The sequence below is a fragment of the Nelumbo lutea genome, chromosome 2 (assembly GCF_056320005.1).
Source record: "Nelumbo lutea isolate HS-2025 chromosome 2, American lotus-T2T, whole genome shotgun sequence".
NCBI classification, from domain to species: Eukaryota; Viridiplantae; Streptophyta; class Magnoliopsida; order Proteales; family Nelumbonaceae; genus Nelumbo; species Nelumbo lutea.
In genome coordinates this window covers 84,898,437-84,920,456 of record NC_142685.1, presented here as the reverse complement: position 1 = coordinate 84,920,456, position 22,020 = coordinate 84,898,437, and the positions used below count along the sequence as shown (strand labels likewise).

Sequence of the window (22,020 nt, the reverse complement as noted above, 5' to 3'; positions counted from 1 at the left end):
AATCGTACTCAATATCATCTTTATCACAATTGCGAAGTTCTATTATCTCTTTCACTCTTTTAAGTTATGAAAATGCAATAGGAATTTTGGTTTCACGTCATTCTTTAGTTTAAAATGGAGTTTCTTTGATAATTATTTCTGTTTAATTAATTTTAAGCAGTTAGGGTTTTGGTTTAATAAGTTTTGATTTTTAAGTTTCAAGCACTTTTCATCTTTGGGTTTAATTCAATGTTTAATCTTGTGTCTTTAGCAGGCTTACATTTGCCCAAATCAAGTTTGTATTTGTAATTTCTAAAATTTTTCTGGTGTTTTGTAATTTGTAAGTTCTCAAACACCTAATTCTCTTAACCATCAATGAAAGACACCTAATTCTCTTAACCTAATTCTACATGAAGATCCAAGCTGTTTGCTTTCAACATCTTGCACTTGCAAGTTAAGAGCAAAACCCTCGTGTTGGTTTGCTTTTGGCATCTTCTAGGTTTGGTTTCGACATCCTACACTAGAAAGTTGAGAGCAAACCCCCCTGATGTTAGGCTCTTTAATTGAATTGAATCTATGCCACACCGTTCTAATTAGGATTAGTCATTGGATTTTAATTTATGACTGACATGAAGCATTATGGTTGGTTCCATAGCCCTGTAATCCATTATGCTAATGTTGCAATATAGGGCTTTTTAGTACTTATATACACATATTACATTATGTCAAATAGAATTCTTAATCATATTTTAAGTCAATTTTGTTTTCTTTAACATTATTACTCACACTCAACTATGATGAAGTAATTGAATTATGATTTTATTTTAAGACAATAAAATAGATTGATACTAACACAAGTGAGGAATAAAAAAAGTGGCCACACCCAACTTGGTTAAGATCTATATTTGATTGTAGTATTATTCATTGGTTAAACTATCCCGCACGGGCCATTCTACTAATTTTATAAAAAATAAATTTTAGATACATTATTACATTTATTATCATCACAAAACACACCTAATTGGGCTTGGGTGTGTTTTGTGATGATTGTGTTATGTACTCTCATCGAACGCCCTAGCAGAACAAAATGTGTTGATTGTGTTATGTACTCTCATCGAAACCCACCTAATTGGGCTTGGGTTGGGCCTAGCATTGCACGAGCCGATCAAAAGTCAACAAATACGAATCCTCCGCAACAGTTTCTTCACGTTCACGAGAGCATCCGCTCCAGACTCCAGAGGGAACTGGCACCGGTGGTCTGGAACTGAAACACAATAATCCTCTTGGACTTGATTCTGGGGACGTCGAAACAGACGGGATCGAGTTAAGCCGGGAAAGATGACGGAGGCAGTGATAAGGAAGAAACCAGGGATGGTTAGCGTGAAGGAGATGCCGCTTCTGCAGGACGGACCTCCGCCTGGTGGTTTCCCTCCTGTACGGTACGCTCGCCGGATCCCTACAAAGGGCCCCAGTGCCCTTGCCATTTTCCTCACTGCATTGGGTGCTTTCTCATGGGGCATGTATCAGGTCGGCAAGGGCAACAAGATAAGAAGGTCCGTGTTTCAAGTGGTCATCATCACCTTTTATTTCTTTTGCACTATATGAATCTGGATTCTAGGGTTTCGGGATGCTTTTGTCTGGTGCTGCATTTCTGTCTTGTTTAATTTTTGTAATTCCCCAAACCTAAGTTTAGTTTTGTTCACTTTGTGAAATGTGATGGATTTTGGTTATTGATATCAAAATTATCGAAATTTATTTTTATTTGAGGGTTTATATTAATTTCTTTTGTTTTCTCGTGAGGTTAGGTATATATTTTACTTTTTATATTTTTCTTTTCTTTTGTTTGTTTGATTTATGTGGTTGTCATTGAGGTTTCCATTTGATGCTTGATTAGAACCTACTACTTTCGTTTATTGGCGATTATTACAATTTTTAAGTTCATTTTGTTTTTTTTCTTTAGATTATGGTTTTGAACTTAAGCGATTTTGCATATTATTTTTATTTTTCCAGTTTCTGGTCTGATTACAGAATTAATCGTTTATGTTTTCTGTTGCCATTTTCTTGTGAAAGTACTCTACTTAGCATACTTGGTGGGTATTTGGTCAGAGGAACAATTTTCCAAAATATTTTCCTCAAGAAATGCTGATCTTAAGGGGTTTTGGAAAATATAGCCTGATTTCTGGAGAAATTGCATTTAGCAAAGATGATGTTGGCACGGCGATTTCTGGTGTCTTTTCTCAGGAACCATGTTTTCAATGAGCTATTTCTCACCTGATTCCTGAGCTTGTATACCAGACATGGTATTTGCACAATAATATATATTAAATCATTCATATGATCCCAATCTAACATTCCAAATTATTTAGTAGAATTGATAAACATGTTGTAGTGAGCGTCCAATGGCATGGATTTATCAAAATATTGCAATCACTCGTATGATCTCAATCTAACATTCCAAATTGTTTAATAAAATTGATAAGCATATTGTAGTAAGTATCAAATGGCATGGATTTATCAAAATACAAATGAATACATACCCAATTTGGTGGGGTTAAGTTTAATCTCTTTTTTGTTCTTTTTTTTTTCATAATAGGCACCAAGGAAATTTTATTTTGCACCTATTTTTTTCTTTTATTTTTAATGGGCACAAAGGAAATCTTATTTTGTTCTTATTTTTTCTTTTATTTTTTATTATTAATTTGTAATAAAATGAGAAAGAAGATATAATGTCAGCCATTATTTATTTAGCCACTTTTGGCTTTTAATAGAGAACCCTAGTCTAAAACCTATGCAAGGAAGTAGGGTCATAGGGTGGTCCTGCACTGGCCTACTGGCCTGATCAGTTCTTTTCTTTTCCTTTGTTTCCTTTTTTCATTTTTTATGGGCATTCCACCTATACCCAAACAAAGAGAGAAACCAATCCTGCAATTCAGCAGCAAAAGAACAGGAAATAAATAGGTGCTAGCAATCCTACCATTAGATTTGCAGAGAGTGCACTAGTAAGGGGATAAGTAATGATTGGGTCTTCGTTTTTGCAAATTATCCAAGGTGTTTACCTTCTCATAGAAAACTTTCCAACAAAGAGCATTAACTTAAGGGGGAATAGACCTACACTAGACTTCCTTGACAGGAAAAGCTTGAGGATTAGGGAAGTGACAAAGAGACTTAAAAAAGGAAGCACATGAAAAGAAACCCTTAGGGTTAGGAGACCACACCCATCTGTCTGGGGAAAGGGGGTCCAAACAGATATTATCAAGAGAAAGAAAGAGCTTGGTCACAACAACACATTCTTCCTCCCTTAATCCTCTACAGAGGCCAAAGTCCCAATTCAGACTCAAGGGATTAACATGAGGGTTAAGGAATTTTGAAACTACCTCTTTTTTGTATGAGGAAATAGAGTACGAGGAAAGAAAGACATCTTTAAGGGCTGAGTTACCCACCCATACATCTTCCCAAAAACAAATAGAATTCCCTGAGCAAATATCATACTTGACAAACCCGAGAAAGTGAGGAAGCAAGCTGTGAATTGCCTTCCATGGAGTTGTTAAAGTAGCTCGTTGAGAAACACCTGCATTCCATCCATTAGCCATTCGACCATGGATACTTGCCACCACCTCATGCCACAATCTTCCCCTCTCTAAAGGCCATCTCGAAAACTATTTTCCTAATAAGGCAACATTCTTTTGAACCACATTCCCTAACCCTAACCAACCCTCCTCTCTCCTACACACTATCTCCCAATTGATCAGATGGTCCTTACTTTCCCCTATCTCCCACAAGAAATCCCTCATTAATTTCTCTAACTTCTTTGCTTCCCTAGAAGGGATTCTAAAGATAGAGAGGAAATAGATAGGCAAGTTAGCAAGAGTAGCCTTTATCAATGTAATTCTGCCTCTCAAGGAAATATAGTTCTTTTACCATGCAACCGACCTTTTGCTAGCCTTCTCCAAGATTGGATTCCAAAAGTTGCTTTCCTTAGGATTGGCACTTAGGGGAAGACCTAAGTAGTTCAACAACCAAGAGGAAGTGGGGCATTCTAAACAAGTTGCTAAAAAATCTAAATCCCTTTCATTCAAATTAACACCTGCAATGTAGCTTTTTTTTTTCAAAATTAATCTTCAAATTAGAGATCCTTTCAAACCTCTTGATCGACTCCTTTAGATTCCTAACCTTTCTTAAATATGCCCCTTCACAAAAGATTATAATATTGTTTGCAAATTGAAGGTAACTATAACCTCATTTCTGCCAACTCTCCAACCTCTTAATGAGCCTTTGTCATCAACCTTTGATATTAATCTACTATGCACATCCACTACAAGAGTAAAGAGGAAAGGAGATAGAGGGTCACCTTGTCGAAGTCCTCTGCAGGCTGGGAAAAAGTCCCTTACCACTCCAATTTACACACAAAACCTTCTTGCCTAGACCTTCTCATCTCTTCTACACATTCATTTGCTATCAGAATTTGATCAATGATTTGTCTTCCTTTTATGAAGGCCCCTTGAGCTTGACTGATGATATCGGGAAGCACTACTTTTATCCTTAAAGAGAGAACCTTTGCCACTATCTTGTAGATACTTGTCATTAAACTGATTGGTCTAAAGTCCTTTGGGTGATTAGCATCAGTCTTCTTCAGGACCAAAGCTATAAAAGTGGCATTAACACCTTGACTGATAATACACTTGTCCTCAAACTCCTTAAATACCTCTATCAGATCATCTTTCACCACTTCCCAACAGTCTTAAAAGAAAGCTATTGTAAATCCATCCGAACCGAGGCCTTTGATCTGTCCAAAGAGAACATTGCCTTTCTAATTTCTTCCACTTCAAAAGACCTCTCCAGCCAACTTGCTGTTTCATCACTTAATCTTGGCCATTCAATCCCTTCTACCCCCAACCGATTATTCAAAGGCCTTCTAAAGATAGATTTGAAGTGATTCACAAAGATTCTAGAAATTTCATCTTGACTAGTAGTCGCATTCCCATCCATCTCCAATTTAGTAATGAAGTTTTTCCTTCTCCTTCCATTGGCTAAGGCATGAAAGAATTTGGTATTTCCATCTCCCTCCTTAATCCTCTTATGCCTAAATTTCTGCCTCCAGTTCATCTCTTCTCTGAGTAAAACTTTTCCCAATTCCTTTTTCAAATTCCATTTCATCTCCCTCTCTTGTACATCAAGATCCCTTTGATGCTCTCTCTTGTCCAAATCCTCAATCTAGGAACTCAAGCTAAGCTTCTCCTAAAATGAATCTTGTTCCACTCTTTTATTTTAAGCCTAAGCCTTTGTAATTTTTTTGTGAAATCTGACTCCCTTCCATTTAACTTCCCATAAATCTTCATTCCACTATTCCTTTACTATTCAGGAAAGCTGGGTGTGTCAACCACATGTTCTCAAACCTAAAAGGTCTTGGTCCACTCCAAAAGGGTTCAGAATCTATCCATATAGGAAAGTGATCAGAGGTAAATCTAGGCAAGGCTTTAGAAACCAAATCTTCTAGTGGTTTTCCCAACGAAAATTAAAGAGGAATCTATCCAATTTTGGGCAAAGAGGGTTCTCTTGAAAATTATTCCACGTAAATCTGGCTTGAAGTAGGGGGAATTCCTTTAGCTCACATTCATAAAGCTCTATCTAATCATTAAACTTTCTCATGCTAGTGGCGATTCATGATTGAATGTTGATTGTTACTTGTTTCTTCTGAGAACCTTATTACGTTAAAATCCTCACTTAGACACCAAGGGCCATCCTAAAGGCCCTGAATCGAGTACAGCTCCTCCCACATTTCATTCCTTTTCCTATAGTTATTTGGCCTATAAACATTGGTTAGAACCCAAGTAAGGTCATCCTCCACATTTCTAAATTTGACCAAGACTGAAGCTAGATTCCATTACATCATCCCTCCATAAAGTAGTAATTCTCCCTGAAGCTCCCCAAGAAGGTATGAAAGTCCAACTTACTCCTCTTGATCTCCACAAACTTCTTACCCGCCTTCTGTCTAAATCAGCTAGTTTTGTCTCTTGCAGCAACACGATATCCGGTCTCTCTCTCACGTCTCACCTCAATAAATCCTTGATCACTCTCCTTTTTCTTGTGCTCCCTAAACCTCATACTTTCCAACTAACTATCTTCATAAATACATCTTCGATAGGACCCTTGTGCAACTGGGAAAAGCTACTGAAGAGTTCTCCTTCTTATTCCCCTTCCACTAAACTCAATATATCCCTCAACATCAGAAATCGGTCTCTCTACATCTGACCTCTTCTTCCTCTTTTTCTTTTTTTCCACACTTTTCCCATCAGACGTTCTCACCTTTGCATTACCATCTAAAGTGGATTCTGTCTGAGTATCCTTTTTGGTTTTTGTATTAGACTCTGACTCCTTACTACCCTCCCCTTCTTGTGCCCCTTCCTTCTTTTTAGTAAGTTCAGTCATATGATCTCTTTCATCTACTATAGTTTCCTTTGCTTTTAAATCCTCAAACATTTCCATCATCAACCTCCAAATCCTTTTTTGCTTCCACTTTCCCCACATTGTAATCACCACTTCTGCACCCCTCCTCTCCTAAGTCTGGCTGGGATGTTGGTGTTCCTGCTACAGACACAAAGGAAACATCAGTACCTAAAACCAAATCTACAGACATACTTGGTAAATGAGGAGCTGGACAACAAGTATTGAGACCGAACGCCCCGAAGCTGGGATTCAAAACGTTGGCCTTTTCCCCTTTGTGCTTTTTCTGGGAAGGTGGAAAGACAAAGGAGACACCCTTGTCAACTGTTTTGCAAAGGCGTCCTTATTTAGCAAAACCCCTGTTGGTGCGTCAGTGCAAACTTTCATGGAAGAGTCTCGCCCCACTGTACCTACATCCTGTACATGCTGAGAATCTGAAAGGCAACTCTCTGATGTGTGAGATGATATCTGCCCAACAGCAAGGGGGTCTTCCACACACTTAACCGAAGGAAGAATCGAAGGCGCAACAGAAGAAGTGGTTTCCAGTCTGTAGGCCCCAATCTGATTTTGTGCATTCTGTATAATCTTCTCACCATGCTAGTGTTGGCTATCTCTTTTTCAGGAAAAAGAAGTTCAGTATTGAAGCTTTCTTCAAAAAAGTCCACCCTACCTTGCAAGTCAACACTTCCCAGGCTCACAGTGTCTTCTAAGTCTGAATTGCTTCTGATCTTTTCTGTTGACCATCTGTCATCTTCCAAATTTTCCATGCCAATGCGTTCTACACTTCGCGGATTACACCTTTCAAATGACAGTTCTTGAAGCTTCTTGGTTGGGATCCATTGCAAGGAGTTCTGCAAGCTACATCTGCCGCCCAATCGAGAGGAGCTCAAGGAGGAAGAAGATGGATGTTTCTTATCATCCAGTAAAGCCTCCCCCCTATCACATGAGGCTTTAAGTTATCATGTGGTTTTGTTTTAAAAGGCCCAACAGAAATCGACCCACTCCTTAATGAAGCCCCATTTGAATTTTTTGCCAACATGGGCTCTAAAATCCTGTTAGGCCCAATAAGCTGAGGCCTTTCACTCCCATTGTCTTGATCCACTCCACAATCATAGACTTGTTTTAAAGGGTCAGACCCCCCTCCTCTAGGTCCACCCAAGTTGGCTGTTGAGTCCTCTCCCTTTTCTATCAAATTTGAAAGTTTTCCACCGATGTTTGAGCTTCCATTGACTACCACCTGTGCAAAGGTCTTGCCTTGCTCGTTACGTTTCAAACCTTCCACCTGTTTCCAACAAATGTTCACCCATTTTAGTATGAACTCTGCAACTGCTTAGCTAGCCAATCCTTGTGGGCCACACAAAGCTTCCTGTTCCACCCTCTCATCCCGTTCCCTACGAGCCTCCCTCCACAGAGCAACTTCAATGGAGGAGGCTAACCAGACTGACAAAAAAACTTCCTTCCACCTTAACCTCCAACTTCTGAGGGATATCCTCAGGCTTCACTCCACTCAACAACACGACTACAAAATGAAGACCACCCCAATAGGCACCAACTAACCGACCTCCACACACCGTTGTGATGGAGTCTGCTATTTCCTGTTTCCACAGATGAAATCGCAGACCCAAAACCTGCACTACCACTCTGTCTTCGATATGCAAGTCTTTGGAGTTGGACACAGGACATCATCTGGATATAGTAAAATTTCCAATATCTGATTAGAAGTTTAAAGCCCAAACGTCTACTTTATTCCCAACCAGGTCAATCAAAGCCTTGCACTTCTCAAAAGGTGTTAAGATGAAGGTTTCCTTCAGCTTCATCTTAACTGAGACTAAATCTGCAACTTCTCTCCAGTTTTTGATTGGTTGCTTGGCTTCTAACACTAGTTTGCTTTCCCAGTCTCCCATCCCTGAATCAATGATCAACCTGCCATTACCTTTGATTTTGGCCAGTATCACTGACTTTTTTTGGTGGAACTTCATTCTCAACAAAGGCCTTAGCATCTTGCCTTGAGCTCTGTCCCAACTCATTTTGAGAGGCATCCATTCGAAGAAGGTAGTCATTTAGCAAACTGGAAATCTCCTGCCAACCTTTGCCTCTACTCCCTTCAGGGAAGCACACCTTGTGCTTTCTTTGCCAAAAAACTCAGTTATAAACCACCCTTTTGCATTTCTTTTTCGTTCTACCTCATAACTTTTCTCTGTCACACTTCTCACCTTCTTCCAATAGCACCATGGCCATCTTCACTTCCCTTAACCCTGAGTTTTTTTGATTATGCTCTTCAAGAAGAAAGTCTTTGGCTTCCCCTTCGTCACTTTCTCCATCGGGCTTCCACGAACATAGTTTCCTCCATCTTATTGCTTTGACATCGCCCTTGAAAGTCCCATGTTTTGCAACTTGCAACTTGCAGCCAACCCCCAAAACAGTCTTGATCTCAGTTACTTGACATTTTTAGAGCAGTTGAAGGCAGTTGAGAGCAAGAAGGTAGCAAATTTGAAATCAAAGGTTTTGAAAGAACCTCTAATCTGAAAATAAATTTGGAAAAGAGCTGCATAGCGTGTATCAATTTGGAGGATGGGGAGGTAGAGGCTATTGTGGAGTGCCTTGAGTATTCCATCTCATCTTGGCCTTTGTTCTATTTAGGGCTTCTGTCAGGGGAAAATCCTAGGGAGAGTAGGTTTTGGATTCCAGTTCTAGGAAAGTGTGAGAAGAGATTAGCTTTGTTGAAAAAGAACTACATTTCTTTGGGTGGTAGGATCACTTTAATAAAAGCTACATTGGTGAACTTAGCCACTTTTTGTTTGTCTTTAGGATACCACCCAGGGAAGCTAGGAAGCTGGAGAAGTTAATGAGAGACCTCCTTTGGGAATTGAGACAAGGAAAAAAGGATCATTTGATTAAGTGGGAAATTGTGTGTAGAAGCAAAGAGGAGGGGGGGCTTGGGGATAAGGAGGGTGGATTAAAATAATCTACCATTGTTGGGGAAATGGATTTGTGTAGAAGCAAAGAGGGGGGGGGGGCTTGGGGATAAGGAGGGTGGTTCAAAAAAATCTAGCATTGTTGGGGAAATGGCTTTGGCGTTGGTTGTTAGAGAGCAAGAGGCTTTGGCATTAAGTGGTGGGAAGCATACATGGCATCTCAGAAAATGGGTGGGATGCAGGTTTATCAAGGCGGGCTAATCTGACAACACCTTGGCCATCCACAACACTCTTACTCAGTTTCTTAGGTTTGTCAGGTACGAAGTTTGTTCAGGACCTTCAGGTAACTTTGTGATATTTGGGTGGGAAACACCCCTTCAAAGGACTTTTTCCCTCTATTGTTCTCCATTTTGTTGTATAAAAAAGAGGTGGTCTCATCCATAGGAACACCCTTGGCTCCAAATTGGGATTTTGAGTTTCGTAGGGGGTTAAGGGATGCTGAAATTGACTCTCTATCTAATTTTCTTTGACCAGGTTTGTTTGAATCCTTCCAAGCCAAACAAAAGGGTGTGGTCTCTTAGGCCCAAAAGGACTTGTACTTGTGCTTCTTTCTTTAAGTCCATATCTCAATCTTCCATTTAACAGGTTTTTCCCTTGAAGGAGATTTGGTGCAGGTTGGTTTCCCCAAAGATTATGGCTTTTTACTGGGAAGTGTACTATGGGAAAGTAAACACTTTAGATAACTTACAAAAGAGAAGACCCTTCCTTTGTATTTCTCTCAACTGGTGTACCATCTGTAGAGCTCATGGGGAAGATTGTTACCATCTACTCATATCTTGTCCATTCTTTGTAGAGTTGTGGTCTTGGCTACTCTCTTTGTTTGGGCGTAGTTAGAGCTTGCCAGCAGAAGTACGCTTGATCTTTGACAATTCTTCTTTCAGTTGGCCAATGAAAAGAGGAAGATTAATGTGGAGATGTGCTCAAGAAGCCTTGATTTGGATGTAATGGGAAGAAAGAAATGCTAGAATCTTTTGAGAGAAGGAAGGGAGAAGCCAGGAATTGAAAAACTATGTGTTGGCTAGGGCAATACACTACTTGAAGGCATTCGAATTGTTCCATTAGTTCTCCTTCAATGACTTTTGGAAAAATTGGTTAGCAGTAGTGAAGTGCTCTTCCATCAAGAACAGGGTAGTTACAAGCAGTGTTTTAAAAGGCGTGGGAGGTGTATGCCTAGAGGTGCCTCCAGGCAAGGTGCTCCCAAAACGCCCTGAGGCGTATACCAAAGGCACTAACACCTATGAGGCGTATGCCTCAGGTGCAAGAGGTGTATGCCTCTTGCGCTTTTTTAATGAGGCATGCTAGAGGCATATGCCTCATGTGCCACATGCACATCTAATATAAAAAGACAAAAAAAGAAAAAAGAAAAAAAAAGAAAGGAAAAGAAAGAGAAGAAAAAAAAGGGAAAAGGAAAGAAAAGGAAAGGAAGGGAAAGGGAAGAAAGGATAAGGGGAAAGTAAGTGGTTTGCCCCCACCTCTTCGGCTGGTTCGCTCGCTTGCCTCCACTTCGACAAGACCCCCCCTTTCAACTAATGTTAGGCATCTTTATTCTTAACATAAAAGATTTTTATTAAAAATAAAGAAAAAATGAAATCCCACATTCCTCTTCATCCTCCTCCTAACCCCCTCCTCTTAAGGAGGCTTATGCCTCCTTGTGTTTGGGAGGCTTACGCCTCTGAACTATGCCTCACTCCTCTAGGTAGTGGAACGCCTCGCGTCATGCCTCCGTGTTTAAAACATTGGTTACAAGGTGGTTTCCCATGACTGAAGGATCACTGTAGCTGAATTTTGATGGGAACAGTTTGGGCAATCCAGGTTCATTTGGAATTGGGGGGGGGGGTTCTGAGAAATGAGCTTGGAGAGGTTGTTCTTTTGTACTCGAGTCCTTTGGGATTCAGAGATTTTGTTAGGGCAAACTTACTAGGTGTTGTACAAGGGGTACAATTGGCAAACCAATTGGGGGTACAACAACTAATTATTGACGGGGAATCCAAGGTAGTGGTGGGCTGGTTGAAGAACCCTGAGGATGCTGTAAGAATGAAGTTTAGAAGATTAATTGGCTGACAAGGAATATATCGGTTACTATTCAGTGGTTGGGAAGATCAACAAATGCTTTGGCTGTATGTTAGCCAAGCCAGTGGCAAATAGGGAAGAATTGTTCTGGGCTTAGCTTTGATTTCTGTACTCTTTTCCCAGTTTCTTTGCAATCTATTAGGAGAGGCTGCAGCTTGTGCCTCTCCAAGGGCTATTGTATGATTATAAACCTGAATCGGTTTCTGAATTAATAAAATTCCATTATTATTCATCAAAGAAAGGAAAATTCTTCAAGATAGACACTCCATTTTGCATGCCTAGTGCTTAACTTTTTTAGAGAACTCAAGTATTTCAATGCCTCATGATCAAAGTAAAGGACAAATTCCTTGTAAATATGGTAATGCTGCCAATGTCGAAGCGCCAACTCAATTGCATAAAACTCAAGATCATAGGTAGAACATTTTTTCTTGGCCTCATTCAATTTTTTGTTGAAGTAGGCAATATGATGTCCATCTTGACTTAAGACTCATCATCATCGTCATTGTCATCCATGCCTTATCCCAACTATATGGGGTTGATTACGTAAATCCTGTTTCGCCAATATGTTCTATTTAAAGCCATATCCACTATTAAATTATTAATGCTTAAATCATTTCTTACTCCTACCCATATCCTTTTTGGTCTACCCTAAGTTGTTATTAGCCCCTTCAGTGTGTAACAAATCACTTCTTCTAACTGGTTCAGTCGGTGGTCTTCTATGCATGTGTCCAGACCATCATAGTCTACTCTCTCTTATTTTATCACCTATTGGAGATTTTTTTTTTGATCAATAGCTGAAAATTCATTCATTAAAATTGAAGTAGTACAAAGAAAAGGGAGAGATAAACTCTCTTAACAAATACCAAACAAAAGATAAACTCTCTTAACTCTTCCCAAAACAGTAAACTAGATTACAACATAGCCCAGAAAATTTGATTCTTTCCCACCCCTTCTTTAGCCAGTGCTCTGCAAAGCCATTAACTTCTCTTTTCACCCAATTGAGCTTCAATTCCATTCCTTGTGTCAGCCACTTGAACTTCGTTTTTTCATTAACATAATCCCACCAGCCCAACTTCTTTTGAAGCCAGTTTATAACCAATTTTGAATCCCCTTCTATTATCAGTTCCGAGATATTTAAATCCTTGGATTTTTGAATTCCTTCCATGACAGCTAAAGCTTTGGCCCTTAGGGAGTCTCCCATACCCAAAGGGACTTGAAAAAAGAACCATTATTTTACCTTCATTATTTCTGAACACTCCTCCCATGCTTGAAGGAGCCGGATTTCCTTCACTATTACCATCAAAGTTCAACTTAATGAAACCACTGAAAGGAGGAGACCAAGATAGCTTCATGACAGCTTTCAAAGAGCAGAATCAGCCACTTCTACCTTCTTATCAAGTCAACCGGTGAAAAATTCTTACATAATTTTAAGGTTTTCACCCAATCTAACACTCTAATGGTGATGACTTCAACTAGAGCATCTCTATTCTTCTCTTTTTCTGCAAATGTTCTCTAATTCCTTTCATCCCAAATTGTCCAACACATTGCAGCTACACCTCCACAAAATTCTTCCCCTCTTCTTCCTCCAACTAGCAAGGTAGGACTAAATAGGCTTTGTACATTCAGCGGGGGGTTCCACCTATATCCGAACAAAGAGAGAAACCATTCCCAAATTGAAGACACAAAGGGGCAGGAGATTAATAAGTGATGGGAAGACTCACTATTTGCCTTACAAAGGAGACACTAGTGAGGGGATAAGCATCAATTAGTTTTTTCTTTTGAAGCCAGTTTATAACCAATTTTGAATCCCCTTCTATTATCAGTTCCGAGATATTTAAATCCTTGGATTTTTGAATTCCTTCCATGACAGCTAAAGCTTTGGCCCTTAGGGAGTCTCCCATACCCAAAGGGACTTGAAAAAAGAACCATTATTTTACCTTCATTATTTCTGAACACTCCTCCCATGCTTGAAGGAGCCGGATTTCCTTCACTATTACCATCAAAGTTCAACTTAATGAAACCACTGAAAGGAGGAGACCAAGATAGCTTCATGACAGCTTTCAAAGAGCAGAATCAGCCACTTCTACCTTCTTATCAAGTCAACCGGTGAAAAATTCTTACATAATTTTAAGGTTTTCACCCAATCTAACACTCTAATGGTGATGACTTCAACTAGAGCATCTCTATTCTTCTCTTTTTCTGCAAATGTTCTCTAATTCCTTTCATCCCAAATTGTCCAACACATTGCAGCTACACCTCCACAAAATTCTTCCCCTCTTCTTCCTCCAACTAGCAAGGTAGGACTAAATAGGCTTTGTACATTCAGCGGGGGGTTCCACCTATATCCGAACAAAGAGAGAAACCATTCCCAAATTGAAGACACAAAGGGGCAGGAGATTAATAAGTGATGGGAAGACTCACTATTTGCCTTACAAAGGAGACACTAGTGAGGGGATAAGCATCAATTAGTTTTTTCTTTTTTCCCTTTGGAGCAAATCACAAGTGTTAATTCTTTCTAGAAATGCTTCCTAGCAGAAAATCTTAAATCCTAGGCGGAATTGGCTTCCTCCAAACCTCTTTTACCAGAAAAGATATGACCAAACTATCAATCTTCTAGGTTGACACAAAGAAAGAGGCGCAAATAGAAGAACCTGACGGGGAAATAATCCAAATTCTACAGTCACCTCTTGAGGGATTCAAAAACACCCCTTTAAGACTTTGGATCAAGGAAAGAGCACTAGCCAGTTCAAAATCATGCAAACCTCTCCTAAATCCCAAATACCAATTAAACTCTGAACTAGAATTGGAAGGGACCACAAAAGAAGCAATAGGCTCATTCTTCCGGTCAGAAATTGTATAAAGGGAAGGGAATTGTTCTTTTAGTGGTAAGTTGCCCAACCAAACATGATCCCAAAACTTTACAAGATTACTAGAACTGAGATTATACCTGATATGTGGCAAGAAAGGAGTAACTAGTGGCCGTGGAGACTAAGTGAGCCATCTTGTTTTGAATGGAGCAATGAAGGTACACGTGAAATCGAACGAGAACATGTTTGGATGTATAAATCTGTTGCAGAGTTTGGTCGGTCCCATTGTTAATTCAGACCCAATGTAAATGCGTAGGCAGTTGCTGTTTGGCAACCATCTAACTCCTTTCAAGTAAGGAAAATGAATGCTGGGTTTTCGTGTTCATTTTCAAAAGCGAGGAGGCTTATGATAGCATGAATTGAGAACAAATTCAGGTTCCTTCTCCTAAATTGAGGAATGGGAGATGGGACCCGTTAGTTGGCGCACTAAGAGATTTGGTACCGACGAGTCTGGTGTGGATTAATATTTGTGGTATTCCTCTCCACACTTGGTGTTTTTAGATGTTTGAAGCTATGGGAGAAGTGTGCGGGAGATTCTGATTCATCGATCCTATGACTAGCTCTTGGAGGAATCTTGTCAGTGCACGTATTTTGGTTGAAGTGCATGAAATCCATCTTGTATCATCATATTTGTCTCTTCAGTTTGTCGGAGAGTTATACGATCTGAGACTTGTTGAAGGTTCATATTTGATGAGGTGGGTGGAGAATATGGGTGTTTCGGGGAAGACAAGCAACAAAATTTTTTTGGTTTCTGTTGAGGAGTGGAAGTCAAATGGTTAGCTCAAACAGGTTAGTCCAAAGGTTGAAGACGAGGGCACTCTTGGAATTATGGGTTTTTTGCATTGCCTATTGAGGGTGGCGAGATGGTCCTTGATTCTTGTGGTGGTAGTCAGGACTCGAAAAGTCAAGAGGGGGTAAGGTTCAATTAAAGTTTGAGCTTAGGCCTAACTCACATTCATTAGACATTTTTTGGGGGTGGCTTGGTAAAAGGAATGGTGGGACATGTGAAGGGTCAGAAAAATGACTATGTGGAATAGGGGAAGGATTTAGAGTCAGCTGTGAATAAAAAAGTGGTTGCGCAAAAAAAAGATCCAAGTGAAACTGGTACAGTCATCAATGAAATGAACAAAATATTTATAGCTCAACCTAGAAGTTATTAGAGATGACCAAACATCACTATGTTAACTTGAAAGGTATAGTAGAGTGTTCAACAACAGAAGAAAATGACAAAGTATGACTCTTACGAAAGAAACATGTAATACAAGACTTATCAACATCAACAAAAGTAGTAGCTTTAGAAGATAGGCAATTAGTAGAAATAAAAACTCAAGTTTTTTAGGATAACGATAGCTAAGACGTCTAGGATGCCACTCATTATTTTTACAAGCAATATTAGAACTAGAAGTAGTAGAAAGCAAACAAGGTGAGGTTAGATGGTGTCTTTGTCTTCCTAACATCTAGAGCAAAGAGCCGACCCAACCTACACCCCTTCCCCTTTATTGTCCTAGTGTGCTGGTCCTGGATTAAACAACCATCGGAGGAAAAAGAAACAATGTTACCATCATCAACCAACTGACCAATAGGTAAATTAGTAGTAAGTTTTGAGACAAATAAGGCTTTAGGAAGATGAAAACGAGAATTAATAGGGGTAGGCAAGTCAAAATCATCACATCAAATGATTTTAAGTTTTTCACCATTAGCTATAACAATGTGTTTAGAAAAAGATGTAGACTTGAGAGACTGACCAGAATATGCCCCTTTTATATGATTAAAGGCACCAGAATCAATTACCAAAGATGGCAGTGGATACCAATTGCCGCATTTTTTCTTAAGTCAAAGAAACAGAGGACTCTCCCTTAGTTGAAAGTTTTAAAATTTTGTGTGTACAATGAAGTCAAAATTTGTGGCGTGGGTTTCAGCGAGATTTCCTCTTTAAGGTATGTGCCTTACCTACGCCCTAGATGCTACACTTTCAAAAGGCGCATGTCTGGTGTGCCTTGTGCTTCAGTCCAAGCGTACACCATTTTGAAGTTTGTGCCTTTTTGCTCTTGTATAAGCCTAGTGGTTGGGCCAAGGACTGCTTCGGTTTGCGTGCTCTGCTTGCTCACCGAAGCTCCAAGAGCCCCCTATTTGCTAATGTTGTTTATTCATTTATCTTAATAAAAATAAAATTTTGAAGATAATTAAAATTATAAAATCATTTTTTCATAGGGATTACTTATTTAGGCTTGCCTCAAGGGGCTTAGTACAAAGGCAGCTCGTAGAATTAGGAATGAAAGATGTTTAACATCACATTAACTATTTGAAATAATACAATTGGGAAAGAAATAAAGAAATTAAAAGTTTGACATGCTTGAATATATTTTGTTTGCTATTTTTTATTTTATTTTTGCATTTTTCACTTTGAATATGTTTTATATGTTATGTTTATGTATTTTAATTTGAGCTAATAGGCTTTTTAAAACATTTAGTTTAAAATTAAAGTTTGATTTTTAATATACTATTTTTTATATTTTCATAATTTATTTTGAATTTTTTTACTTTTTTTGCATTTTTTATTCTTTTAAAATTTTGCATCTTGCTTCAAAAAGGTGTGTGCCTTGCCTTGTGCCTTTCTCCTTACTCTGCACTTTTTTTGTGCCTTGCACTTTTAAAACACCGTCTTAGGTTTGATTCTTGAAGGAACATAATCTGTAGTGGCTGCACATCCATCCCTAGTTCCATGTAGGCTCTTCTATCACTTTATTTTCATAGTTTTCAAGGTGCCAAGGCGAGTCTACGCAACCATGGGGCACCTGGGCACCTAAGCCTCATCTAGATGATGGAATCTAAACGTACAAAACCTACAAATTTCTACCCCTGCTAAACTAGTTTTTTTGGTTTTGTATATTAATCAGTACACCTCTACACTACCTTTTGTGCTTGTGGTTTTTCCAGTTCTGCTTCAAGTATGAAAAACAAAATATTAGAGTGAGAAGATAGAATTTAGAAGAACTGAAGGGGGTGTAGCCTGGAAAAACAAAAGAAAACAAGAACTGAAGTAGAAGATAGGGGGTGGAGTCCCAGTTTTAGACCAAAAAGAAAGAACAAAATAAAGATGGGGCAGAGCCCCTGTTTAAGACCACCAATGATGAAAAAAAGCTGAAAAAAATATGCAAGAAAGTTAATAACAAAAAAGAAGGGGGTGGAGCCACTGTTTCAGTCCAATAAAACGATTCAGAAAGATTGGGGAAAAGATAGAAAAAAGAGGAGGAAAAAATAGGGCATAATCCCTGTCTTAAACTAGCAAAACGGAAGGAAATAAAGGATACAATAAAGAGGAAAAAGAAAAAGAAAGGAAGAAGCTGAGCGGTGTTGTGGTGGTCACTATGGGAGGAAAGAAACTCTCGAATATTTTCAGAAAAGGAAAGATCCCTGGAAGAACTATTAGACCTAATACTTTTAAGGGCTGCCCACTGGCTAAAAACTATGGAACTGTTCTCAGACTTTCCTATTGCTGACCTGTTAAGAAACTGGGAAGAGATAGCAACCTCTACTCTGTGTAGGAGGACTCTTAGTCCCTTGTGGTCCCCTCCTCCCTCCAGATTTATAAAAGTGAATTTTGATGGCAGTAGCATAAGGAATCCAGGGCCCTCTGGGATTGGGGGAGTTTTTAGGAATGAGGAAGGGATTGTTATTGCTCTGTTCTCAGGCCCTATTGGAGAAGGAGACTCTATTAGGGCTGAGATCCTTGCAGTTTTGGAAGGGGTTCAAAGAGCAAGGGAACTAAATATCAGTCGGCTGATTTTGGAAGGTGATTCAAAGGTGGTGATTAGCTGGTTGAAGAAAGAGGGCAGTGGCTTGTGGGGTTACAATAATGAAAAGAAAAAATTCTTATGGCTATGTAGAGGCATTGAGATGCAATACAGCTGGGTGAAAAGGACTGCTAATTCTTTTGCAGATGGGTTGGCCAAGCAAAGGGTGAATAGGGAGGATACTTTTTGGCTTTGGTTAGTAAATTTATGTTGGGCAAGAACAGACTGGTTCCTATCTAGGGTTTGGAGCTTTTGAGATCTGTGTCGGTAGAAAGGTTGTCATGGAAGGTGGCTGTATGAAGGTATATGTGTCCCCAAGAGTGGGCTTTGGTGCTCTATTTATAGGAATAGGGTTCCATGCAATCTGTGCATGTCCTAGGACAGAATTCTGGAATGTTCTCTTGTAGAATGTATTTTAGTTATGCCTTATGCAAGCTTAGCATAAGTAGTTTTCACCAAGTGGTTTCAAGTGAAAACGTGAGAGTATCTGGTACTAACCAGCACAGCTTTCCCAATCACATCATGTGTTACCGTCTTATGTTTTGCTAGAATTGTTATGCTATAATGTGTTTAGGGATGGAGCTTGTTTTGGATTCGTAGATGGCGTCTTGCGAATCTCAGGACCTCTATCTAGATGCCAATTTTGCATGTCTGGAGTTGGGATTTGTAAGGTACTTGGGAATAGGGCCTCTCCCACTTATCTTTAATCCTACCATGTGGCTCAATAATCTCTATTAGGGATTCACTAATAAGGAACTTTGATTTCCTCTTGGTTTTTGGCCATGCAATCTCCTCTTTAGAGTTTGAATTTGAAATTGGCCCCTAACTTTCTTTTGCAGTCCAGTTGTGTTGTCAAAAAAATGCTTAATTCGGATTAATCTGTCATGATTATCTCCATGATTGGATGATTCACCTCTTCTCTCTAGCATCACCCTGTCATCCCTATTTTCTTGCCAAGCTACTGCCTTGATTGATTCCTAGCTGCCCCCAGTGAGCACCCAACCACTCTCCTTTCCTAATTGAGATGTCTGGCTTTTGGTGGGATCTTTGAATAAATATATGAAACTCACCTTCCTCGAAACTTCTGAGAGAAGCTCCATCTTGGAGATTATGTGCTCGGCAAAGCTTTTTTGTCAGTGGCCCAATCGAGGGCAGCAACTTTAGCCAAATGTGAATATTTTGTACCACAACACTTTGATGCCCATCATAGCCAAATAGTATCCCTCCATATTCTAACCCATTCATATACTTGGATAGCTTTGCCTGAAGAGTAATATTTTTTTAATGAATTCTTCAGACAAGTTTCCTATGGCTTTGATAATCTTTGGGCTCTACAACATCAGTAGGAGGTCGTACACTTAGATCCAGACTGATCTAGTTTCCCTTCTATTCTTGGTCAGTTCATTTGAATAGCATCCCGGTTTCAATGGTACCAACAGTCCAGACTGAGAATCTGAGACGTCCTCTTAGAGGATGCAGTGAACAGGAATAACCTGTTACCAAGCTTCTTCACCCCCAGACCACCATATAGATTCCAGTCAGCTTGGTCTCATTCTGCAACACTCCCTCCCTCAGGGATCTTGCCTTTAAATCTAACTAGGCATTCCCTTAGGAGACTCTCCCTATCCTCTACACCCTTCAACTTCATTTTGAAAAGAAAATAGTCCTTGTGATAAAGCTGGCACTTACAACGGCCCATATTCTGGCATTCACTGCATCTCTATGCAATATGCTCTTACTCTCTCATTGTGTCATCTAATCCACAATGAGAGAGTTAAGACCATAGTACATCTCTCCATTGTACATTGTACTGGCAATAGACATGGGATGTAGATTTCAAAAAATTATGTATTTGTATCTATATGCTAGGGGCCATTACTTGGTGTAATGGTAAAATCTCAGTCTGGCAATCTTGAGAAAGTGGGGTTCAAGTTTGAGAATGGCCACTTTGTAGGAGGGCTGTAATATATTTTCCATTATTTCTTCTAGCTTGTTGGACCTTGCATCTTTTCAGTCACTTATCCAATCATTGTGTTTGTGTACCTTGTACTCCACAGGGAGCTCAAGGAAGAGAAATATGCTGCTCGCAGGGCAATATTGCCCATTCTTCAAGCTGAAGAGGATGAAAGGTAAACCCTTGTTATGTTGCCTCCTGGTCTTTATTTTTATTTTCAGAGCGGTGGAAAGGCATCTGATTTCTGTTTAATTTAGATTTGTTAAAGAGTGGAAGAAATATCTGGAAGAGGAGGCTCGAATCATGAAAGACGTGCCTGGCTGGAAAGTTGGTGAAAGTGTCTACCATTCTGGGAGATGGATGCCCCCGGCAACTGGGGAGCTGCGACCTGATGTCTGGTAAAAAAAAGGTAGTACTGTGTTATTCAGCTCATGGTGTACAGTTTTTTTGGGGTGTTTCTGATATAAGATCATTTTTACCTCCTTGTGGAAAGGAAATTGACTTGTATTTAGGGAAAGAAAGTTCTATTTGAACAAAACTCCAGAACTACTGCAAACAAGGCATCTACATTTGGCTACATATCACATAACCCAATCACGAGTTAACACATCAGCAATCCATACGGTTACCAGATGTGCCAGCAACTAATGTGTTTACAAATGATTGGATTATATAGCCCGTTGTACACCTTGTTTATAGCAGATCGAGGGCCTTAGAACAATAGTAGTCCTTGAGACTATTGGATGTGAGAAGTACTTTAAATTCTGGGCATCTGTTCTTTAATATCGTTATTTCCTTTTTCTCGGTGTCAGGATCTTAATGTTCAGACTACAAGCGAGTGAAGGCAGGAAGGCTTTAAACAATAAATTGTTTTTCAATCTCAACTTCGTTGATATTTTATGTGGTGGTTTATGCATATGTAGGATCGGAACTGCCATCAGTGGCTTGTGTATGCAATAATTTCATTGGTACTTTGGATTAAATTCTTTTCTTATACGTTTTTCAGTTGTTTGAAGGGTAAATTACAGATAGGTACCCTGTACCCTGTACCCTGAACTTTCAATTACAACACTTGTACCTTGAACTCTCAAAATAAGGCATTACATAATGCCTTGTGTATTTTCAAACTGTTTTGCCCTTCTGATGTATAAACCCCAATTTGTAAACCCTTTTTACCTTTTTTTTTTCAATCTTAGGCCTCAACTACACCCAAGGCGGATGAGTCACTAAAAAAGAGAAGGGTTTCATTCTCAGCTTTGCTTCGGAGAGAGCTATCCTCTTCGATTCTTTCTGCTTTGATTTATATTATTTTTGACCCTTTTGTATTTTCCTTATACCCTCTTTCTCGTATCTGTGATGTGAATGTATTGTTGCATTATGTTCCTTCCATTGCCTCAAAGAAACCACTATCTACACTGAGATTCGAATCAAGTCTGTGTGTCGACTTCAGTTTCTATGATTTTGTTTCTAATCATGTGTTTGGCTTGAAAAAAGCTTTTCCACTTAGGCTGAGCTCATTTACGACTTTACAGTTGCGGAAAGATTTCTGTTAGAAAATTTTAAGCCAATTTGACGGTCAAACAAATGGAACCCCAAGGTTTCTTCTAAACCCTTAATCCAAAATCGACCGCCCTTCATTTGGTAGGGACACAGAATCGGAGAGAACATTAAACGTTAGGTTTTGAGTTTTGACTACAATCTTCATCTTGTTGTTTCTTGAATATATAGTATACCAAATATTGCAAATGAGATTCTGTATAAGAATTTCTAGAAAACGAAGTAAAAATTATCCAATTTATGTTTGCTTTCTTCTTAAGTGACAACAATAATTGATTTTTTCTCTCCCCATGATGACGTTCTCACATGGACAGCAAATAACAGATTCAAAATTTCAACACCATTTACAAGGGACTATGTTGGCGTTTCAATACTATTCTTTT

The 22,020-nt window shown here is 39.2% G+C and overlaps 1 protein-coding gene across 2 annotated transcripts; it reads left to right on the top strand.

Moving 5' to 3' along the window:
• The first annotated feature begins 939 nt into the window (after positions 1-939).
• LOC148871678 (NADH dehydrogenase [ubiquinone] 1 alpha subcomplex subunit 13-B) lies at positions 940-21,207 on the top strand. 2 transcript variants are annotated; one of them, XM_088974014.1, is made up of 4 exons: positions 940-1,532; positions 20,184-20,255; positions 20,338-20,489; positions 20,893-21,207. In XM_088974014.1, the coding sequence occupies exons 1-3, from the start codon at positions 1,318-1,320 to the stop codon at positions 20,480-20,482; spliced, it is 432 nt and encodes a 143-aa protein (XP_088830140.1). In that variant the 5' UTR covers positions 940-1,317; the 3' UTR covers positions 20,483-20,489; positions 20,893-21,207. The 2 variants fall into 2 exon arrangements, with proteins under 2 accessions (XP_088830140.1, XP_088830141.1); XM_088974015.1 differs by having other exon boundaries at positions 20,574-21,207.
• The last annotated feature ends 813 nt before the right edge of the window (positions 21,208-22,020 follow it).

Excerpts from the sequence above, each read along its gene's own strand:
- LOC148871678 (XM_088974014.1), top strand. The coding sequence starts at position 1,318 with ATGACGGAGGCAGTGATAAGGAAGAAACCAGGGATGGTTAGCGTGAAG. Across the intron at positions 1,533-20,183 it reads AAGGGCAACAAGATAAGAAG|GGAGCTCAAGGAAGAGAAAT; the intron begins GTCCGTGTTTCA and ends TGTACTCCACAG. Across the intron at positions 20,256-20,337 it reads CAAGCTGAAGAGGATGAAAG|ATTTGTTAAAGAGTGGAAGA; the intron begins GTAAACCCTTGT and ends TGTTTAATTTAG.